Here is a 22,320-nt window from a genome sequence, read left to right as displayed (position 1 = left end):
ACATGCATTGCCACACTTATATGGCTATAGTAAAAATATTTCAAATCAGTTGCATGAAAAGCAAAACCAAAAATATTCGTTGTTCACCCCGCCAAAGAGCATTGGCTTGTGACGTCATAAAAAATTTAAAATTTGCCTCGCTTGTCAGGATTGGCGCTATCAGTTGCGGTTGACTGGGCATAACTTGAACGCGATTTATTTCATTTTAAATTTTAATAAATCGTATGTTGGGGCATTTGAATTTTGGTTAATGTAATAAATAGTTTACGCATTTTTAGACGGGTATTTGATTACTTTTTTGCCGGTATAACCAATATGAAGCAACTGATTCAATAAAGTTCAAAACCTGAAAAAAAACATTGCTACTAAGCAAAGGTCACAACTCACAAGCTTACAAGGAAAGTGGTTTTGGTTTGACTTATGCAGAATTTATCGAATGAGTACCGGTAGTTTTCAAACATTTTTCCACACAAAGAATACATCTGTTTTGATTTTGTTGCTGTGAAAAGCTTTAACCAAAAAACGTTTGATCATGGTTTACTCTTCGGTTTAATCAAAAAAATTAATGCAGTGATAATTACTTAAAAGTGGATTTTTTTCGCAATTATTTACACAGTCCACACAAAGAAAAAATGTTAATTATCATGGTTGAAATCTACGACATGATCCGTAGTTTTAACAACACGAATATTGGGTGCTACCACTGTTTATAGAGATCAGTGGGTGCTACGTCATTTGATTGCAAAATGCAACTCAAAAAAAGAGTCACCTGACGTAATGTAATGTTTGGATTGGAATGGACGTGGTGTTTTGCCGCAGTGATTTCTTAGCAAATCGTTTTCTGATCAGTTTTTAAATGTTTTTTAAATGACTTTCGGTTCAAAATATGAAATACAATTAAGTTAAAACTATTTTGGTTTGTGTACAAACCAGTATACTCGTAGTGAGGTGGTTTCACTTATTGCAGACTCGAAAGATGCAACATTACATATATTATTTATAGAAACACAAGTGCATTTCAAGTGAAACCTAGTGAATTCTATAAGTGTACTTTTTACAATTTAATTCTTTACAACTTTGTTTAACAGGGGTGTGTGACTGTGTGTATTAAATTGAAAAATCCACTGCTAACTGTCATCATGGAGGATTGGGGAATAGAAGAAGACAAAATGGGAATGACAACAGTTTCTGGGACAGTCAAGTTAACAAAAGACAGTCAAAATCTAATCGGCATTAGTATTGGTGGTGGTGCTCCATTGTGTCCTTGTCTGTATGTTGTTCAAGTCTTTGACAACACACCAGCTTCAAAAAATGGTGCTTTGGCTGCAGGAGATGAAATAGTAACAATTAATGGACAATCTGTAAAAGGTCTGACCAAAGTTCAGCTTGCCAAAACTATCCAGGCTATTAAGGGTGATGTAAAAATAAATTACAACAAGCTTCATGCAGACCCCAAACAAGGAAAAACACTTGACATTATTTTGAAGAAATTGAAGCACAGACTAGTTGAACAAATGGATTCCAGTACAGCTGATGCTCTGGGACTGAGTCGAGCTATTTTGTGCAATGATGTATTAATAAAAAGACTGCAAGATTTGGAAAGAACAGCAACTGTGTATACTGGTTTAATGCATCATGTCAAAAAGCTTTTGAAGGCATACTTCAACTTATGTAAAACACACAGGGATTTTGGTGACATTTTTGCAGTCATTGGTGTTCGTGAACCCCACCCAAGCGGAAGTGAGGCCTTTTTGAAGTTTAGTTCTGCACACAGGGAGTTTGAAAAGTCTGGTTTTAAACTGCTAAAAACTCTAAAGCCAATGATTCAGGATTTAAGCACCTATCTTAACAAAGCAATACCAGATACAAAAATGACTATTAAGAAATATGCTGATGTCAAATTTGAATATCTTTCCTACTGTCTTAAAGTCAAAGAAATGGATGATGAAGAATACAGTTATGCTGCTTTGCAAGAACCCCTATACAGAGTCGAAACAGGAAATTATGAATACAGACTTGTTTTAAGATGTCGCCAAGAGGCACGCTCACATTTTGCCAAGTTGAGGAAGGATGTCATGGAAAAATTGGAACTTCTTGATAACAAGCACGTACAGGATATTGTTTTTCAGTTACAACGATTTGTGTCTGCAATAACTGAATATCATGAGTCATGCCATGAGAGTATGAAAGATGCTGATGTCTTTCCAATTGAAGTTGATTTGGCAACATCCACATTTGAATACCATAAAAAAGACAAGTTTCATGACCCAGAATATGAAGAAACTCTTGAATAGTTAAACATTTTAGACTGTGAAAAGTGTAATTGGGTTTGTGCTGTAAACATTTCATGTATTTGGTAATCATATTTGTAGTTAGTTTTAAATATTAATGTTACCATTTATCAACCACATGAAATTCTGCAGTAATGCCAATCATGTTATTTTGTTGTGTCGCTGTTTTTCATTGTTTAAATCTGTTTTTTTTTTCCCGAAAAAGCATCTTAGAATTTCTTCACATTTCTGCATATTATATCCATTTTAAGCTGTGTGGCCACATTTTTAACCTACTTTTACTCACAAGTTGACCAAGTTATATTCAAACTACTTTTTTAATTAGTATTTTACCCAGATTTTTCAATTTCCTTGGTTGATCAATAGCAAGTATTCAAATGTATTCATGTTGCTTTGGTTGGTTCACCCATCAAACCCCTAACCTTTTGGTATTAAGCAGGCATTTTTCATGCATTTAAAAACGTTATGCATGCTTTACAGCTCATACCATAAAAGATAATGTTCAATAATACCTACCCATCAATAAGGCACTGGAAAGAATGTACTAGATATCAATCTGCAGTTTGTGTGCAATACAGTTAAAGAAAACTCATTTGTCTGACAACAAGCAAAGTTTGGTTGACTTTAGCTGAAGTATGCCATTTTCTGTTCAGTTTTGTGACATTTAAACCTCTGCAACCTATTAACACAGCTATGTTGGGATACCAAAGGTGCTATATAGGGACATATGCATTTAGGATTTCATAAAATTGATCTTTCTTACAGTAGGGACCCACACAAGGAAAGTGAAAATATGTATCAATTGCAATGGTACAAGGCAGACATAAATGGTAAAGTGAAGTGCAAATATAGGGTAAACTCCCCTTCTGGTTTTCATGTTTTGTGCAGTACTATATATATATACATATTTAAGAGCTTTGCAATGCGTGGCCACAGCCCAAAGTTTTATGTTAATATCTTTTTGAAACATTTTTGCCATTAACCTTTGAAACATTTTGCATATAATTTTGCTATAGCATTAGCTTAGTATGTAATTGTCAAAGTACATGCAGTAGAATGGTGTCAAATTTATTTAAATGAGTCCTGTTTAATGTGCAGTTTTGTTAAATGTTACTACTTAATGTTGTTTGTAAAATGTTTCGTACTAAAATATTGCTATGTTACAGGTATGTGTCCAAAATAGGAATGGATACTGTACGTCTGGGCTGTATGACATTTGTTACCACAGCTGTACCTCATGATAAGTGTGGTAGCAATGGACTTCCAGTCACACCAAATTCGGTTAAAGTCCTTGGATTGGCCCAGGAGTTGATATCACTGAGGCATGAAAATGTTTGCCGCTACATAGATTTTAAAACCACAAAGCACAACCGAATTTTTGCAGTTTCTGAATATTATACTACAACACTGCATAAAATGATTAAAAATCATGAAACGTTTCATAGAGACTGGAACTCAGTTTGTGTAAATGTGAGCATGGGCGTTTTCAAAGGATTGTCATATTTGCATGAACAAGGCCTGGTTCATCATTGTTTAGAACCCAAATCCATCTATATTACAAAAGAAGATAATCCAAAATTGGGTAATTTTGGACTCCATCACATAACTGATGGTGGTTCACTGGTTGACTGTCCTATTGGCAATCCCAAGTATCATGCACCAGAACATGTGCTTCATATTTACTCAAAAGATCTGGCAATTGCAAATATTAAAAGTGATGTTTGGTCTTCTGCTATTGTAATTTTAGAGTTAATTAACAAAAGCTTCTTGTGGGAAGATAAAGGTTTGCAAACAATAGTATCCAAAATTTTGGAACTAACAAGTTGTCAAAGCGCACAAAGTGTCTTGGAAGTTTTGCAAGCAAATTTTCAAAAGCAATCTTTTCTGGATGATATATCTCAAAGTATGAGGTGCCTACTGGAAAGCTGTTTGTCACCCATACCAGAAAACAGACTGATGCCAGCAGAAATTTTAAATGATAAAAATATATTTAAAACTACACAAAATGATAATTCAGAGAATATAAAAAGTTTATTTAGTTTCAAATCATTACCTGCTGAAACTGACATGCAAATTCAACCTATAGAGGACTTAGACTTGCAAGAACTATGGCACTTGTGGAAATTGGCTGGTGGGGATCTACTTTCTTCTGTGTTTAACTCCGATACCACTACTCCTTCAGTCCGGATGCTTCCTTTTTTTATTACGAACTTAGGTGGTGTCCATGGCTTACAATATTCCCCTGAAGACCTGTTCGATGCACATATCACAGTACTTCCCATGGAAGCCATTGAAAATCGCTTAGCCACTGCTGTTGACAACCCAGACATGTTTTATCCTTTGCTGGAAAATAAAACTAATGTTGACAAAGAACATGCAACCAGCAAGTTGCCGTTACTCATTCGTGAAAATGACTTTGAGTATCAAGTTTACCGCCTTGCATTGTTTCGTCGCTTGCTTATTGGTTATCCATACTTGCATGATCTTCTTTGGAAAGAGGCTAGAATTGATATCCCAGTGCTTTTGAGAGGTTTGATTTGGGCGGGTTTATTGAATGTGCAAGGTGATGTGGAGGAAGAGTACATGCATATAGACAAGGATACACCAAAACTTGCTGACAGACAAATAGCAGTTGATGTACCAAGGTGCCACCAATACAATGCTATACTTTCATCACCTGTGGCTCATGAAAAGTTAAAGCGAGTTTTAAAAGCTTGGTTGTTTTCCCACCCTCATCTCTCCTATTGGCAAGGTTTGGATTCTCTTTGTGCCGTTTTTGTACACCTTAACTTCAATGATGAACCAACTGCTTACAAATCTATGTCACATTTCATAGACAAGTACCTTTATAATTTCTTTCTCAAAGATAATTCTGCCATTATTCAGGAATATCTTGTTGTCTTTGCTCATCTCGTGTCATTTCATGATCCCCTTTTGTCATGTCACATGAATGAGATAGGGTTTATACCAGACTTATATGCTATTCCATGGTTCTTAACCATGTTTGCTCATGTCTTTCCGTTGCACAAAATTGTTCACTTGTGGGATACTTTGTTGTTGGGAAATTCTTCATTTCCACTTTGTATAGGGGTGGCAATTCTCCAGCAAGTGCGTGAACAGTTGCTGTTATCTGATTTTAATGAATGCATTTTATTATTTTCTGACTTGCCAGAGGTTAATATTGACAATGTGGTTCAGAAATCTATACAGATATTTTGCCACACCCCAAAGAGTTCAACATTTAGAGTTCATGCTCAACACGAGTCAAACTCTCAACAAAGAACCATGTCATATTATAGTGATGATTACAATGTTTCACCCCAAAATGAACTATCACTCAAACCAATTCCACTTGCAGATCTCAAGGAAGAGGTGTGCTGCCGAATATCGGCAGATGATTTAATCCAACTGACTGAGTTGGGTGGAATTGTCAACTCAAAAACACCTGCCAAAAACTCAAAGTCTGTAAAGCCCAGAATTGCTGTAATTGATATCCGACAGCCAGATGAATTTGCCCATGGAGCAATACCCGAGAGCAAAAATTTTCCCTACTCCAGTAGCAAATCAGTGGAAAGCTGTTTGCAGTATATAAATCAACTAAAGCCCAAAGTTGTTGTGGTTGTTGGTAATTGTACTAGTCGCTTTGATCGGCCATTTGCTTCTAAACTGTTAAAGGCAGGTACCAAAGGTGTTTGTGTCCTTTTTGGGGGAATTGAAATACTAAAGCCAGTGGGTATTTTAACAATCCCTTCTTTGTGAATGTAAAATCAATTAGTATTTATTGTATACATTATTGTGCAATATAAATCACTTTGTTTATTAAATGTGATGTTGTTTTGCTTTTTACAAGTTGTCAATACTTTGATATTAATTTATGTCGGCAGATTTTTGATTTGGCCAGATCAAAAAAATCCATCTAATAAAAATAACATATTAAATATCGTATTTTGAAAAGAACAAACATTCTTGGCGAATGGCTAAAAACAAAGCCTCTGTGTCATATTAACACGGATATGCTACTGTTTGCAAATTTAAAGTCTTTGCTTTTGAACTCTATTAGACTTAACTGTGAAACTTTTTTTAAGATGCATGATTTAATTTAGTTTGATTTATTACAACTACAAACAGTGAAAGAAAACCATTGATTTCAAAGCATTGCATTTTTTATTTGAATGCAAACTATATTAAAATGTCTTTTACTTATAGTTGATATTCATCCCTGTGGTGTTGTTTCAGTTTTAGGTTTTCCAAGTTTAAAATGCTATCTGTGATTCCAAAGGTGGAATGTTTGTCTGAGAGAGTAATTAGAATACTGGGATGCAATCCAGGACCCATGACTTTGCAAGGCACTAACACATACCTTGTTGGAACTGGAAAACAACGGCTTTTAATTGATACTGGAGAACATGAAGTGCCAGAGTATACAAGCAGTCTTAAAAGCGTACTTGATCAATACAACACTTCTCTTGCTGGCATTATACTTACCCATTGGCATCATGATCATGTTGGTGGAATTTCTGACATAGAAAAAAAATTGTTAACTGAAAACAAGGTCCCTCTCTATAAGTACCCCCTGGGTACAGATGAACATCCTCCTAACAGCACTTCAACATACAATTTTGTCAAGAACAAAGACATTCTTAGTGTAGAAGGGGCCTCTTTAAGGGTTGTTTACACACCAGGACACTCCACTGATCATGTTGCATTACATTTGCTGGAAGAAAATATTATTTTTTCTGGTGATTGTGTATTAGGTGAAGGAACCGCAGTATTTGAGGATCTGTACATATACATGAAATCTCTGCAGATGTTGCTTGATCTAAATCCTAAAAAAATATATCCTGGTCATGGAATGGTGGTTGATGATCCAATCCAAAAAATACAATTTTACATCCAACATCGCAATCAGAGAGAATCACAAATCCTGTCTTTCATTTCAAATGCCCATCCTAAACAAGTTAAAAGCATGGATATAGTCAAAAAACTGTACAAAGATGTTCCAGAAATACTTCATCATCAAGCTGATAAAAATGTAAACAATCATTTGGAAAAACTATTCAAGGAAGGAAAAATTTCAGAAACGGAGGGAAAATGGTTTCTTGCTAAACTATAACCAATAAATGTTTGTTATGGGTCTGCTTCCCTGAAGGGGACTAAAGTTTTGATAACATTTTATTGAAAGTTAGAGAAGGTCAATCTGAACTAACGGTACCTAAGGTCATGTTAAGAATTACCGAAAAATCTTTGGCGTTATGCCACAAAAAGTCTCAACATGTTAATTTACATTTGTCCATATATTTTTGTTGCTGCCTAAAACACACAATGCTTTATTGTAAAAATTTTATTTTAAACTTATTTTAAAACTTTATTGTAAATTTTCTTTAACGAAGTAGCGATGGTGACAATATTATTGTGACAAAGTATTGTGTATACTGAATGTACTATGCATTTAAATTTTTATGTCTAATACAGTAATTGCTATGCAAACCTTAGTCTCTAATTTTCTCTGAAGGTAGCATTGTGCCTCTTTATAGGTTTCTTCTTTTAAAGCCCGTCAATATTTATTGCCTTTTTAATACGGAAACCATACATATTGCAAAACTGCTATCCACTACGAGAAACAAAATGCCTGTGGTTTCAGCAAAATACCCGGTACACAGTCCATGTAAGTTTATCTCCCCGATCTCGTCAGCGTCCATCCTGTTTGTTTTCGGATGACAAGGCAAGGTTCGGAGTTCGGACGCATCCGATGTACTGAAGGCTACGGATTGAAATTTACGCTCGACAAAACATATCCTGTCAATTCTGTGTAGCCCATACGTTGAAACGCAGAGAAAACATCACGGAACTGAGTTTAACTTAATCAAGCCAAAGAAAAGAAAAGCGTGACTTTTTTACATTTGTCAATGTATTTGCATAATATTTGATGATCAAACCACACACACCTTACGTCGTACGAAATAAGGAGATAAAGACCGTCACCAAAACACAAGTTGGTCTCAAAACGTTACCGACACACACGCTGCGTTGCAAGGTTTAAATCAGGGGTGTCCGTCCGCATGGAGGTTCTGATGGCCCGTGCGGTGTTTTTCAAAATGCCTTATATTATCATTTACCAACTTAATCGCCTACGACCGTACGTAATTATTGGCGAACTTACATTCCGAGAAATCGGCATTTATTTCTTGCTTTCTTGTCTGGAGTAATACACAACTGCGTTTCATCGCTCTTGTTGCTCTAGTCCAGGGGTTCCCAAACTTGAAATTTGGCTACAAGATTCGGAATTCTTTGCAAATAAGTTATTATGTTTTTCAAAACAAAGCGCATAATGAAATTTCATACTCTATTCCCTACTAAATTCTAATTCCTTGTGGTGTATTGACGCATTGAACTGTAAAGCAGGGTTTCTTTGTGACAAAATAGGTTTATTATGACGTAATGAATCTGTTATTACAACGTAATAAGTCCTTAAAGTCAGATTTTATAATAAGCTACTAGTTGTGTTGACAGTAGCACCGTATCGAGGGCGGTAAAAGTTTGACTAATTTTTGTTTAATATTTACGAGCCTTTGGTTACTAAAGCCTAAAGTTTCTAAGGTAAAGTTAGTTAGTAAAGTTTAGTAACATTTTTATTCATTTCTAACAATTATTGTAGGTGGTACGAGAACGCTGCATGAACCAAAAAATGGTACACGAGTAGATGAAGTTTGGGAACCACTGATCTACAGTATAGCAAAACAGTAGAATCCGTTCAAATGGCTCTGTGGCCCACTGAAAATGTCTTGGTGGCCTAGTTCTGGGCCATGGCCCACAGTTTGGGAACCACTGCTCTAGTCTATACCAAGTTTGTGTTTTTAATTTATGTCATAAGATGTCCCGTATGGGACATCGAAACGTCGGAATATTATAATAAAAACTGCTGGAAGAGCTAAAAATTTGATAATACATAATTGTTCAACTTTTATTACATCAGAATGCACTTTTTACGCATTACATTTTCCTCATTGTCCACATCATTTCCACACATACATGTGCTTCAATAGTCAGGCAGTCAGTAATATTTCTTGCCATGTTCCAAGAAAGGTGGACATGTGACTACTTTTTGTGGAAGTCGACAATAAGCCAATTTGCCTGATGTAATCAATCTGAATGCAAAGAATACAACACAAAGAGATATTACGTCAGCAGACATTCATCAGCTTATGCCAAATACCGGAATGAGTTCATACAAGATAAAGTAAATAACAAAGCCTCTTCGTGGACAACAAATGATTTTATCAAAAGTTTTTTTTTGTCGCAGAAGTCAGTTATGAAAGCGATTTGGTGGCAGAAATAATTGCCAAAAATTCGAAGCCATTCACAGATGGAGAATTCGTTAAGGAATGCATTGTTCGTGTTGCTGATATCATATGTCCGGAAAAGAAAGATACATTTGTAAATTCTGTCAAGACAGACCATAACTCGTCGTGTTAAAGAGCTTGAAAATTATATGGAGGAAACAGTAATTGCAAAAGCGAAAATTTTTTTTTATCGTATTCTTTGGCGCTTGACGAAAGCACTAATATCAAGTCTACTGCTCATTTGGCACTCTTCAAAGCCCCCCCCCCCCCATTTTTTGAAATTGTAAACTTTAAAAACAAATGTGTTCAAGACTGAGTCACTGATAAACCATCAAGTGAGTGAAATAATTAGGTTGATATGGCGTGATGCTCAACACACTTCACAACATGCAAAATTTGGTAGGTCCCAAGTCATTTTACGGCAGCTGCAGGTTAGGTGCAGCTCTTAAGCTTCGGTTTTGCTGAAGATACTTCATGTATCTTTCGTTTAGACAAATGTATTGAATAATTTTCGTTGTGTCTTAGCTGCAGTTTTTTGAAGTGATTTTTAATTAGCTCATTTCCCTTTTCAGAATAGGCTTGGTCTGTGTTCAGATTTTTGCACTTCTGTTAGACTTTTGCGCATTTTTTCGCTCTAGTTGGATTAGCCTACACTTACAGCCATATTTTTAACTTTTTGTACAATAATGCGTAATTACTACTTGAATTCTTCATAGGTCAAAATTTTGTCAAAAAAAAGTTTTTTAAAGTCAACATTTTCAATTTGTAGGTCAAAATTTTTCATTTTTAGGTCAAAAAATAAAAGCCCTAGTCAAGAGTTTCATCGGTTTTGTTGAAATGAATTCGGTTTGGGCAGAATCCATTTCCACAAGTAGTTTGTCTCACCTTACCAGCACAGGATTGGATTTACAGAAATTTGTCGGACAGGGCTGTGATGGAGCGTCAACAATGACAGGTCACGTGTGTGGGGTGCAGAAACACATTATTTGTTCACTGTGTTAAGCACTGTTTAAACTTGGTCATAAATGTTCAAAGTAAAGTTCCAACAATTATAAACACCTGAAACATTATTAGGAAGACTATCCGTTTTTTAGAGGAAGTCCTAAAAGACGAGCAAGTTTAAGCCTTAACATTTAGTTGTTCTGCCCTATCAGATGGTCCAAAAAATACAAAAGTATCCGAATGTTTAAATGTAATTTTAAACATATACTCGAATCACTTGGCGCCTATGATCCCAGCGGTGATACAAGAGCAAAAGCATTTTCGTTAAAAAGTGCTCTGGAAAAGTCTGGAGTTACTTACGACGTGTGTTTGATTGGGCGACTTTCGGCATTCATTGAACCGTTGGCGCGGAAGCTTCAGGCTGTCGGAGTGTGTGCGTCAGATGTGAAAAACTTGATCCGCATTTTTTAATTTGATATCAATCCTTCCACCCAACAAACCAACCAACCAAGTTAGATGAGATTGAGTGCAATTCGAGTTGTATTCAAATGAATTCAGTGTGTATGTTAGAATTGCATTCGTGCGTTAGCGAACGAAAGCATTTTTTTATTTTACTCTTGCCTGTAAAGACAAGTAGCGAGCTACTAAAACAAGAACTTACAAAAGACAAAGTGTATGGTAAACGCTGATAGGGGCGTAAAACGATTATTGGTGCCACAATATTCTAGAATCAAGAACGACGTCAAACGCTTTATTCGGGGTTTCCCGTGTCTAAATTATTCCCGGCTTTACCTTTAGCATTGTAAGCATTCGAACATGTTACCATCCCTTCAGTATTTGGTTCTTGTTAAAAGTTCATCAGTGCTCGACATTTTAGCCTAGGGTTGCCAAACGTCAGGATTTTCCCTGACATGTCAGGGAATTCAGTGTTTAAATTTGCGTCAGGGAGAAATGTTAAAATGTACTTAAAAGTCAGGAATTTAAGAAAATAATATAGATATACTATGAAATAAATGCACCAACGGAGAAAATTTCTAGTAGTTATAGCTACAACCACATCTACACCATGAAGCGTAAAGGCCCGTTTACACTATGCGTATCGCGCTCGCTCAAACCTGCGTAAGTTTGTTTGTTTCATTTTTTCTGTCTGGGTTCGCGCTTGACTGATTTCGGGCGCTCAAGTCTCGTAGAAATGAGCGAGCGATCGCCTGCCGTGCGTTTTTCTGCGTATCAAGCTGCTTGAACCTGCGCAAACGGTTTGTGTTATCGCTGTGTACGGGTGTCCGATTTGAAAAAGCTGGTTCAATTGCCAAAAATAAATGATGGCACGCTATTTGCCTTCAATTTAAGTATTTATTACATGGTTATGATTGCATGTTGTGTTTTATTGTGTTTAAATATTGTAATTAATTGCATTTAAAATGTACATTTACCCTAGCATAGCGGACTACATGTTATAGAAACATGAAAGTGAGATAAATATGTCACCAATCTATACAACAACATCAAGAACAATCCTGTATGATTACCAAGATGCAAAATCATGTTTACTAACAAAATATGATTTATTTTAGATTGATACAAAGCTTTTTCGATCTAAAATAGGTAACAATAAATCTATGTGGTAATTTAAGGTCATCGACATTTACTGTGAGCTAAAAAATACGTCTAGTATATTATTTAGTACGCTTAGGTACGCACCGATAATCGCAGTGTAAACGAAAGGTGTCGCAAGGTAAGGTTAGGTTAGGCGCCGCTAAGCATAGTGTAAACGGGCCTTAAAGGGGTAAACTGGCGGCGCGCAGGTTAACGCACAAGGTTACTGTTTTGCAGTGTGTGTGCGCACGTAACAATACCTGTTTGTTACTACAATACGCGTTAAAAATGCACAAATAAAAATCCGCGTCTCAAGAAAGCACAGCGATCGATGCAACGTGGGAACTTTCATTTGCTTTAACTGTGTAGCCTATTAATATGCAACGAACTAATTAACAACAAAAAGTCGAATGTCGTGAGATGTAAAAACGCTTTTACAGTGGCATTGTATTTCAAATTTGAAGGTCTTTGCGGCTCCCAGTGTTTTTTCTGTGAAAATTTGAAATTGGCCCGAATGGTTTTTAGAGGGGTAAAGGTTGGCGACCCCTGACATATGTTCTTATTCTTTCAAGGATACTGAGAGTAGTGAGCTTAGCCTAATAAACTTAACTAAACAGAAGCCTACGCAGAAAGTTAATTTTAACAAGGAGTATCGTATCTAATTAACCTTTTCTCTTGTCGCTGTCTGTGTGACTTCCGAATATTCTAAATTTATTCCCGGAATAGAAGTATTTGGAACGCAAAAAAGGTTAACGCAGCGGTTCTCAAACTGGGGCCCCTAAACTGGGGTCTTTTTGAAGTGCAATACAAATACTCGTTTTCGTCAAACTTTAGGGTCCGTAAACATGTTTATTAAAATATATGTACTGGCGGCCGTGGCGTAAATAAAACTCTTTTGCTAAATATGCTGATTTTTGAACTGCTCTAAACAGTTTTTGTGGTACTAAAAAGAGTATTACCAGCACAATAACCATATGCATCAAACTTTTTGTACGCCTATTGTGTGCAAACAATGCCAACAAAACAAGTACTGCAAGCATTACAATATAGATTATGACATCATAAACACTTTACTGACGCTGTGCAGCTCAATCTGTGCATCAAGCTGGAAATTAATCTTGGCTTTTTGGGCACTATTAGATGGTATATATATGATATCACAACCAACTATTTTAAAACAAAAATAAGCAGGTAAATGGCGGCCGTTGGTGAAATAAGAATCTGCGATGCGGCCGTCCTAGCAAAAAGGTTGTGCACACGTGCACTAAGGTTTTTTTTTCTTTTTCGACTTAACAAAGAGCATTGTGCGCGTTGTTCGTAAGCAGAAAAACAACGAAATTTTGTTGGCAGCAAAAATTTATTACTTCATCTTTTTCATGTTTGTGTACAGATGCTAAAAAAAATACAATGCTTCATTTTGGTAAAACCAAAAATAACCGAAATTAAAGCAATCCTGCTGAAACAAGTTGCTTTGTAATATTAAATGAAAATGACCAACAGTAACTGTTGCCACTACGTTTGAACAAAAACTAATTATGACCCACTTAACAAAATGGGTTAAAACCTAGGATGTAACCTTGGGGTTCGACCAAAGGCTGAAGAATATCGTAGGGGTTCGGCCGTTGTAAAAAGGTTAAGAACCACTGGTTTAGGGGGTCCGTGAGGCAGTTTTGCGGGGTCCGCGAAAATGTGGAAGTAATTCTATATTCTTATTTGGCATCAGTTTGTGCAAATGAACCAGTTCAAATCAAAGTGATAGTGAGAATCGACCGTCTCAATTGCCCATCAATAGGCTTTATTGTATGACAACTAACAAAAATGCAACTGTTCGCGCACAATTGTAATGTTTTTTTTTGTCTTATCTGTGATGTCAGATTTGGATAATTGTTTTGCAGAATTTTGCATAACTAGCTAAAATCCTGCAATCAACTCTCTTTTTTCTGAAATACACATTCAGGCTTAAGGTCCGCGAGCCCTCAAAATAATGGCAAAGGGACTGTTTAGAGAAAATAACGAAAAAGTTTGAGAACCACTGGGTTAAAGCAACTGAGATAATTGTTGTCAGGGATCGTGTATCATAAAATATGGCAACCCTTTTTTAGCCACCTTGTTTCAATTTGAAATTGTGTTAACTTATTACGCACACTGCTCTAGTTTTAATTATTAAAAGACTCCTGCTGTGTGACTATCTTTTTTCCTTTTTGCCTATTTATCATTATTTCTGTACACGGGTGGCTGACTCGATGACCTATATGGTCCCTTCGCCATCCACCAGTTGCTTGCCTATTATATTTTATTTGCATGCAATAACCGCGTACGTAACTGAAAATAAAAATGATGATGATGATTGGGTCCTCGGTCCAGTAGGCTTCCGGTGTTGCAACATGTATTTTATAGAAATGGTATATCTCGCATAGACCTCGATTTACTGTCCGGAAATTTCTTTGAAACTATTAAGTTGGCACTTGCGCGACTGTTGCGGGGCGTTATGAGATATTTAGTTCTTTTGTCGCGTCCATCAGAGTCTCGAGCTTTCGCGATCGTGACCCAGGCTACTTTTTTGTTATTAAGTCATTCAGGACCAATGAAATGTAGAAATTAATTGTATCATTTCGTAAACCTGGACAGTTTATACAATATAGTTCTACTTAATTTTGTCCCTAATGTCACACATGCACTCTCCTAGTTTTGAACGACCCTGATCTTAAGCTTTGCATCAAACACCACATTCCATTCAACTGGAACAAATCGTAACCACTTTGATGTTGCACCTGAATGTTTGTTATAAGTGATGTATTTTTGCCAAAAAAATCGTTTTGGGCACTATTGGTTTTAAGCCATACAAAAGCATTGTTTGAACAAATGTGGACGTTCAAATGTGCGCACATTTGTCTAATGACGCTTTCAACCCCTAAAACAAGGGTGGACAACATTCGGCCCGCGAGCAACTTTTGACCGGTCTGCGAACGCATCAAAAATTAATTTTTTGAAAAAAAGGTGGAGTTTATGCGTTATACAATTAAACGCTGGTTGTTATTAGTTCATTACTAAGAATAGCCATTACGTACAAAGACAAAATTATTAGGTGTGGGCGTATGTGTGCTTGCCAAGGGTAACACTCTTATGTTGTTGCATGACCATTATTTCGGCCCGCCTCCACAATATCACTAATTTTTGGCCCGCGCATGCAAAAAGGTTGCCCAGCTTTGCCCTAAAACGTTGACCATGTACGCCAGGGGTGGGCAACCTGCGGCCCTTTCATTGTTGTGCGGCCCGCAGAGACACTTGGATTTAAAATGTACTGGCAAACAAATGCAATTTATATATTTTTTGAGCAGATTAGTGCGCCTGATGCTGTTTTTTCTGCGACCTGACAATATGCTGCTAAAATCAAACGCGAATTTTACTTGTAGTAAGGCAATTTTGGTATGCAACGAAGTAAAATCGCCTTGTGTTATATGAAGGTGCGGCCCGCGATCCAATCATAGCAATTGTATCTGGCCCCACAGTGAAAAAGGTTGCCCACCCCTGATGTACGCTGTGTGCACTGTGATAGGCCTTCATTACGGAAAATAAGCGCTTATTATTATCTCTATCGTTTCTAATATCGCGAAACTATCCAAACGATTTTCCGCACACTTCAACCTAAACATATGCACTTCCCGACTGCAATTTGTTCGTAAGAGGCATTCTTAGGCAGGTAAGTGTGTCTTGCAAATGAACACGTCTGTCATTTATGGCGCTGGTGTCGTATACATTTAAAACAGAGGATCTTGTAGTGAAACACGAATAAAGTAGCAAGTTTGAAAGTAACAACCTAAAAAGAAAAACAAACAAATAACAATCGAAAGAAACTGACCACGAAGCAAACATTTTTAGTCGTTGGACTCGTTGCACACCCATCAACAAAATGCTCACTGTTTACAAGATAATATATGTTTCTAAATTAAGGTGAAGCAGGCATCATTTATACATAATAATGTGCTATTCTGGTATAGGGATCGGAAGAAACATAACATTATTGATTGTCCCAATCTTCCTCACTAACTTGACTCCTCAAAGATTGTTCATGATTTTCTGAGGAACTACAAGGAGTTTAAGTAAACAACAATGCAAACTACCAATTTTGCCAAAAATTAACCAATCAAATCATTTTGGTCAAGAACCAAAAGTTCGATTTGCAGAATAAATTTGACCAATCCAGCACCTTGGCCAAACCAACATTTTTTAAAGTAGAAGTAGTTTATGGGTTTACTATTTTTCGTGGTCGAGGACGCGTGATTGAACCAAAATTTCCCTTCAGAAGACCAGGGTCGGTATTTGGTCTCAAACTGAAAACCAACCTAGAAGTTAGTGTGAGTGCGGAATAACCCGAAAAATAAAGATAGTGCCATGTAGCCACATTAACTATTTTGAAAAGTTTACATGATCACAACTTTGCTATTTTTCATTGCATGGTTGTTTTTGTGACCAGAAATGCATAAGACGCAACAAAGTCGAAAAAAATATAAGGATGGGTTGTAACTTGTAAGGTTAAAGCCAGTAATCAATAAAAACAATGACCAGTTGCCATATCTAATAAAGGTTCCTGTAGTGTACAGTAACAAACAACTTGAATATACAGCGAATGTTCAGCAATGAAAATTTGTTACAGTTCATATAATGTATATATTTGGACTTGCCAACACAGCCATATGCAAGGACTACTAAAAAAATTAGTCAAAGTATTTAACATGAAAAAGTGTATGGCCCATAAACAAAACTGGAATCAATGCATTGCTCATATGTCAATGCAATTAATTCAGTCTCCTAACCTACTAATGTACTAAATATACAAGTGGGATTAAAAAAAAATCAATAATATATATGTTGCACAAAAGATCCAGCTGAATAAAATGTGTTTTGTTGAATCTTTTGTTAGCCTACTAGCATTTAAATTAATCTGGAACCTTAGCAATTAAAACCAAAAACACTGGTGAGTCATACAAAGAATACAATATGAAAAAAAGTCACAAACCATTCTGATGAAAAGTCTTGATATGGATCATCCCAGAAACCTTGATTCAAAATTGTGACATTCTGTTCACAGTTCATGCTAATACCATTGATCTTGTTTGCATCAATCAACATTCTAAAAAATAGGCTTGTGCACCTATTCAACACTGTTTACAACTAAATTCAACAATAAATAATATTTACAGGTAAAATTAACATAATTTTGTGCATGAATTATTAGGACAATACTTTGTTAAACAGCATCCACTAATTTAGAGATGGACTTTAAATTTGTAAACAAATACTTACATCAAATCATGAAAGCCGCATTCAAATTGCAAAATCTTCACAAAGAGTAAAATTGGGATGACTGTGGTTGAATGGCAAAAGTTTAACATATTGGTTTGAATGCATGGTTGTGATGAAAGAATTACGTCAAACATAAAAGACATGTTTTTAAAGTAAAAATGAAGTGCTTTTGACAATGGGCTATTTGTTGTACAAGAACCGCACTTGAAAAGTACATCCATGACTGGATTATCAAACTGATGCTTTTCAGGAGGTTTGTCAGTAACTTGTTTGATTTTCTGCATAAACTTTTGAAAAGCTTTTTTATGACCAAAAGTAGCAACTGTTGATTTCATGACAGTGCATATGTTTTGTGATGCTGAATGCTTATCAAAAACATCTAAATCATTTTCATAATCTGAAAACTGTCCTTCGGTGCATGTAAACACCCTACGCTTAACATTTGTTCCACCTTGGCTTTCATTTCTGTCATAATTAAAAGCATTCAATTTCTTAGTGCAACTATCAGCAAAACTATTTTTCACAAATCTGTCATTTTCTTTTAAACATGCAGCAACAATATTCCTTGTAAGTTCCGTAATCTTTACATGCAAAATCTCTTTGTAATGTTGCTCAATATTTAAACATGGGTATGTAGTCTCATGCACAAGAGAGAATGATTGCATACCAATATTATTTTGGCAAAAGTGTGAACACTTGTTCTTTCTTTCAAAAACAGCAACTTGTGAGCACTGTCCCAGGTGTGAATGTCGAGGTGGTGGTTGACCCACGCCAGAAAATTGCACCAAATAGTGATACTTTTTGCAAATAACATGGCACCATTTCTGAAATTCAACTCTTGTCCATTCAAATTTATGATCCCAGTGTCTTAGATTTCCATTCAGCTTGAATAATTCGTTGAAATCAGCATTAGGGGTAGATATAACAACCATATTTGGTTTAAGTGTACCAAATACATTTTTGGAAAATAATTTCAAATTGGAAGGATAAAGGTGCTCAATTAATTCAATACAAACTGCAGCTTCACATTCAAAAAGTTGGCTGCTAGGCTCATTAACTGTACCCTATAAATAAAACTGTCATGATCAAAAACTAGAAGAAAAAAGCAATGCATATATTTTACCTGGTATAGTTTTATAGTTAAGGGTTTTATGCGCAAGTTGATGAAGTCAGTTATGAGTGGTTTAAGTTTGTTCTTGGATTTTTCGAGCACATTGAAGTCTATGTCCACACCAATAAGTTCTTCAATATACGTCTCACGACATGCAAACTGCAAAAATTTACATTCTGCACATCCAAAGTCAACAATCTGAAATATATTTTAAGGTGTAAAAGTAGCAATGAAATATATCTGTATTTTCTGCAAACCAATGGTCATTATAGACCGAAAAAATCACTTACCTTTTTAGGTTTTTTCACAGATAACAAATCTAACACTTTTAGGTATCTCTGTTTGTACAGAGGTGGTTGAAATGTCAAATCCATTTTGCCTTCCATGTTACTAAGGTATGCTGTTTCCAGAATTTCTATTTGATTTTGCACAAGCAACTACAGATTACATTCTTATTTAAATTCGATGAAACGTTTAGGCGGGAAAAATGTTGTCAGAAATTATATCTTTACGTCATTAAAAGAACTCAAACAAAGGCCTCAAGCAAAATAACACCACAGAAAAATCTTTTAAAACATATTGCGTAAACAGAAACCGGACACAATAAAAAAGACAATAGAAGCTCATTCTTTTTGCGTTGTTTTCTTGGGGAATACCCTAATTCCAGAACGTACTACTCCAGTGGTCATGCCCGAAACTTGTGTGAGAAGTTCCTGAGAACTGACAGCAGGGGTTGACGTTGTACTTATGAGTGAGCGCTTGGTGTATTTTATAAAGTGTTCACGTAACACTAAAAGCAGGAAATCAACACGAAAAATAGAAAAGAAAGGTAAAAAGAAGGACATTTTGTGCATTTTCTAACGAGAGAAAAATTTAAACAGGAAAATTGTCTTTATATGTGTGTTTTTTGTGCTGATTTGACTGGCACGAATCGTTTTTCACCGATCTAATACCATTATATCCGGAATGTGTTGAAAACGAGAAAAGAGAGAAGACAGAAAATATTTCTTTTTGTGTCAAACGAACAAAGAAACACGGTCTTGTCTTCTCTGCTTTTCTCGTTTTCAACACATTTGGTGCCGGCTATAATGGCATTAGATCGGTGAAAAACGATTCGTGCAATTAAAACAGCAAAAACAAATGAAAAAAAAATCCCTTTTTGTCCACTTCTCTGTTTTTTAACACAAATGTAAAAACTAAAATGGTATACCCAATATATTAGATTGTTTTTAAATGGTTTTTGTACGAGTGAAAATGGCTAAAAAAAGTTAAAGAAACATTTCCAGTCTTTTCTCTATTATGTCACAATGATGTATATTTGCATTAGATTGGTTCAAAATGATTATTGTTAGTCGAAACAGTGTTAAAAAATATAGAAACTTCTCCTGTCTTTCTGCTTTTCAAACAAAACATAAAACAAGAAATTTCACACTTTGCTATTTTGCTCAAATTTATTTTTCCTTTGATTTGAAATGCTCAAATTTTTCTCCGTTTTTGTGCTTTTAGTGTTACTCTGTTTTTCTGGACATTTCTGTCATTCATGTCAACGAAAATACATCTCCAGTTACTAGAGCTTGTCAAGTCAACCTTGGCATGACCCTCTGCAAAGGACAAACATGCATTTTTCAATTATTTTACAACATTTTCTTTGTTTTTTTAACAAGTGTGAGTATTTAAAAGCACAGGAAATGTCCTAAAACAAAAAATGTTAATGCTAGTTTTGTTGGTTAAGGCTGTCACCCACCAATTGAGTGTGTGAAAAATTTTCATTATTGTTTAAGTTTGGCTTGGAGGTCATGTCACATTATTGAACTCGATTAAATCATGGAATCAAAAGCAAATGAGAATCAGCAATGTATGGGAAAATGGTTTGAAGAATGTCTGTGGCCACAAATGAAGGAATGTGAATCCAAGATCTTAAAACAATGTACACAGTCTTTGAAAATAAACAAAAGAAAGAATGCACCTTCCAAGAAACGATTTCATAACTCTGCAAACAAAGTGAAAAGAAAAAGCACAACATGTTTCCAAGCTGAACTACCTAATACAAAAATGAATGCTCATTTTTCACCTATAGGTCTGTGTTAAAAACTTTGTTGAGATATGATATTTGTGTATGACAGATATTTTTGTCATTGTTTTTAGTCAATACCAGAACTGATGATATTGATGCAGAATTTCAAAAATTTAAGTTGGAAAATGAAAGGCATCAACTGGAAATAAGTAAGGACATACAAATATGTTGTACATTTAGATTTGGTTTTATTTAAAGGATTATACTTTTAGAAAAAGAAAGGGAAGAACAAACTGTTTACATTTTGGACACAGACAGTCCTGTGCGAATGCCAAAGCCAACCAATATCGCTCCTACACAGCATCCTCAAAATATAAAACTTGCTGAAATGAAAGCAATGTATGGGTACAGATTTTACTCCATTCAGTTGCTTGAGTTGAAGCTACAAGCAAGATTTGACACAATGAATGACACCAATCACCCACCATTATGGCCATTTATTCCATTAAAAATATAAGTTAGTGTTTATTATCACAACAATTGACAAATTTGTTTTTATTTTGCTGGATAAACAAATTTCCCACAAACTTTGCCAACTGTTCTCAAAGGGACCTCTGTTATATTTTTAAATTGTACATAACTGTTCCAACATAGTTAACAAATGAATTTTGTAGATTAGATGGAAATTTTGCCAAAAACTAAGCTACTATCAAAATGCTTCAACCATTTGTGTCATTATTCATCAACAAACTTGTCACAAACATCTATAAGTTTTAAGAAGTAATTCTGTGACAAAACTGTTTTCATCAGTTTGCTGTTACCCTTACTTGAAATAACTTGTTGCAGAGTAAATTCTTTTTTTTAAGTGATCACCCTGTAAGCCTTTTTTACGGTTGCCTCAAAGCAATGTTGAAATGCAAGGTAATGTTTCTAAATTTTTTGTCTAAATTCTTTCAACTAAGGTAGATATTATCGAAGTGTCATATATGTTTAGTTTGAGTCCGTCAGCATGAACAAAGTTTCTGAATCGTGTTCTTATAAGTGCAACACTATGGTTACGCCAATCTGTTCCGTAAAATGGGTTAAAGTTTTAAGGGTAGAGATCCAATATTTGAAATTTCACTAATGGCGCCCAATTAAGTCATTTATTCTAGTAATCACAAGAACAATTTACACGTCAAACGGCCAGTAAGTGTTTCATTGCCTGTTCTGTTTTCTAATTCAAAACAACGCGTTAAGTTCTCTGTCCATAATTGTAAGCAGCCCCAAACCACAAAGTGGTATCCCGAAACCCATCTAATTTGCAACTTTGGCAGTTTCTACACTCCACAGCTCAGGGTGGCTAAAAATAATTGATTTTAGCGAAAGCTTGGAAATTCAAAGTTAGTATTTTAGAGAAAATTCCAAAGTTACAGCCGCGACTTGTCTAACAATTACATGTTTGGCAGGTAAGTCTTTAACCAGTTTGTCACTTTTAAGTTTGGTTTACTGTAATGTAAATACGTTTGATACAGTGGATTTAGTGCAGCAAGCAAGAAATCAGTGACCTGCCGGGACCAGTCCAGGTAGAGCGATGTGGGCGAAGTTTATGAGGAATTTCTGACAGAACTGCAAGGGTTCAAACCAAATGGGCGACTCGGTTGTTCAGCACCAGCATTTTATTATCGATTAAGATGTGGAATTGGCGGACATATGCAAAAAAGGGTTATAACAGTGGTTCGG

General features: G+C 35.7%; 5 protein-coding genes across 6 annotated transcripts; 4 read left to right on the top strand and 1 right to left on the bottom strand.

The window, feature by feature from the left end:
• Window positions 1–1,066: 1,066 nt before the first annotated feature.
• Window positions 1,067–3,457, top strand: LOC145238296 (PRKCA-binding protein-like). The gene has a single exon (XM_080101425.1). The coding sequence runs from the start codon at window positions 1,140–1,142 to the stop codon at window positions 2,292–2,294; it is 1,155 nt and encodes a 384-aa protein (XP_079957551.1). The 5' UTR covers window positions 1,067–1,139; the 3' UTR covers window positions 2,295–3,457.
• LOC145238295 (TBC domain-containing protein kinase-like protein) lies at window positions 3,399–6,527 on the top strand. Its single transcript, XM_080101424.1, has one exon. The coding sequence runs from the start codon at window positions 3,399–3,401 to the stop codon at window positions 6,048–6,050; it is 2,652 nt and encodes an 883-aa protein (XP_079957550.1). The 3' UTR covers window positions 6,051–6,527.
• LOC145238298 (endoribonuclease LACTB2-like) lies at window positions 6,527–7,778 on the top strand. Its single transcript, XM_080101426.1, has one exon. It carries the CDS (start codon window positions 6,550–6,552, stop codon window positions 7,402–7,404), a length of 855 nt encoding a protein of 284 aa, XP_079957552.1. The 5' UTR covers window positions 6,527–6,549; the 3' UTR covers window positions 7,405–7,778.
• An 8,100-nt stretch (window positions 7,779–15,878) lies between these two features.
• On the bottom strand, window positions 15,879–19,262 carry LOC145238231 (small RNA 2'-O-methyltransferase-like). 2 transcript variants are annotated; one of them, XM_080101341.1, is made up of 5 exons: window positions 18,875–19,262; window positions 18,597–18,782; window positions 17,474–18,537; window positions 17,187–17,300; window positions 15,879–16,254 (listed from the first exon to the last, which is right to left on the bottom strand). In XM_080101341.1, exons 1-5 carry the CDS (start codon window positions 18,968–18,970, stop codon window positions 16,188–16,190), a joined length of 1,527 nt encoding a protein of 508 aa, XP_079957467.1. In that variant the 5' UTR covers window positions 18,971–19,262; the 3' UTR covers window positions 15,879–16,187. The 2 variants fall into 2 exon arrangements, with proteins under 2 accessions (XP_079957467.1, XP_079957466.1); XM_080101340.1 differs by lacking the exon at window positions 15,879–16,254 and adding an exon at window positions 16,264–16,500.
• Window positions 19,263–19,351: 89 nt separating this feature from the next.
• On the top strand, window positions 19,352–21,533 carry LOC145238233 (gem-associated protein 8-like). The gene is made up of 4 exons (XM_080101343.1): window positions 19,352–19,413; window positions 20,091–20,661; window positions 20,730–20,807; window positions 20,871–21,533. Exons 2-4 carry the CDS (start codon window positions 20,409–20,411, stop codon window positions 21,113–21,115), a joined length of 576 nt encoding a protein of 191 aa, XP_079957469.1. The 5' UTR covers window positions 19,352–19,413; window positions 20,091–20,408; the 3' UTR covers window positions 21,116–21,533.
• Window positions 21,534–22,320: the final 787 nt, after the last annotated feature.

The sequence above is a fragment of the Phallusia mammillata genome, chromosome 7 (assembly GCF_965637545.1).
Source record: "Phallusia mammillata chromosome 7, kaPhaMamm4.hap1.1, whole genome shotgun sequence".
In the NCBI taxonomy this organism is placed as follows: domain Eukaryota; kingdom Metazoa; phylum Chordata; class Ascidiacea; order Phlebobranchia; family Ascidiidae; genus Phallusia; species Phallusia mammillata.
Note: the sequence above shows the minus strand (reverse complement) of the source record. Positions and strands in the feature narration are given on the sequence as shown.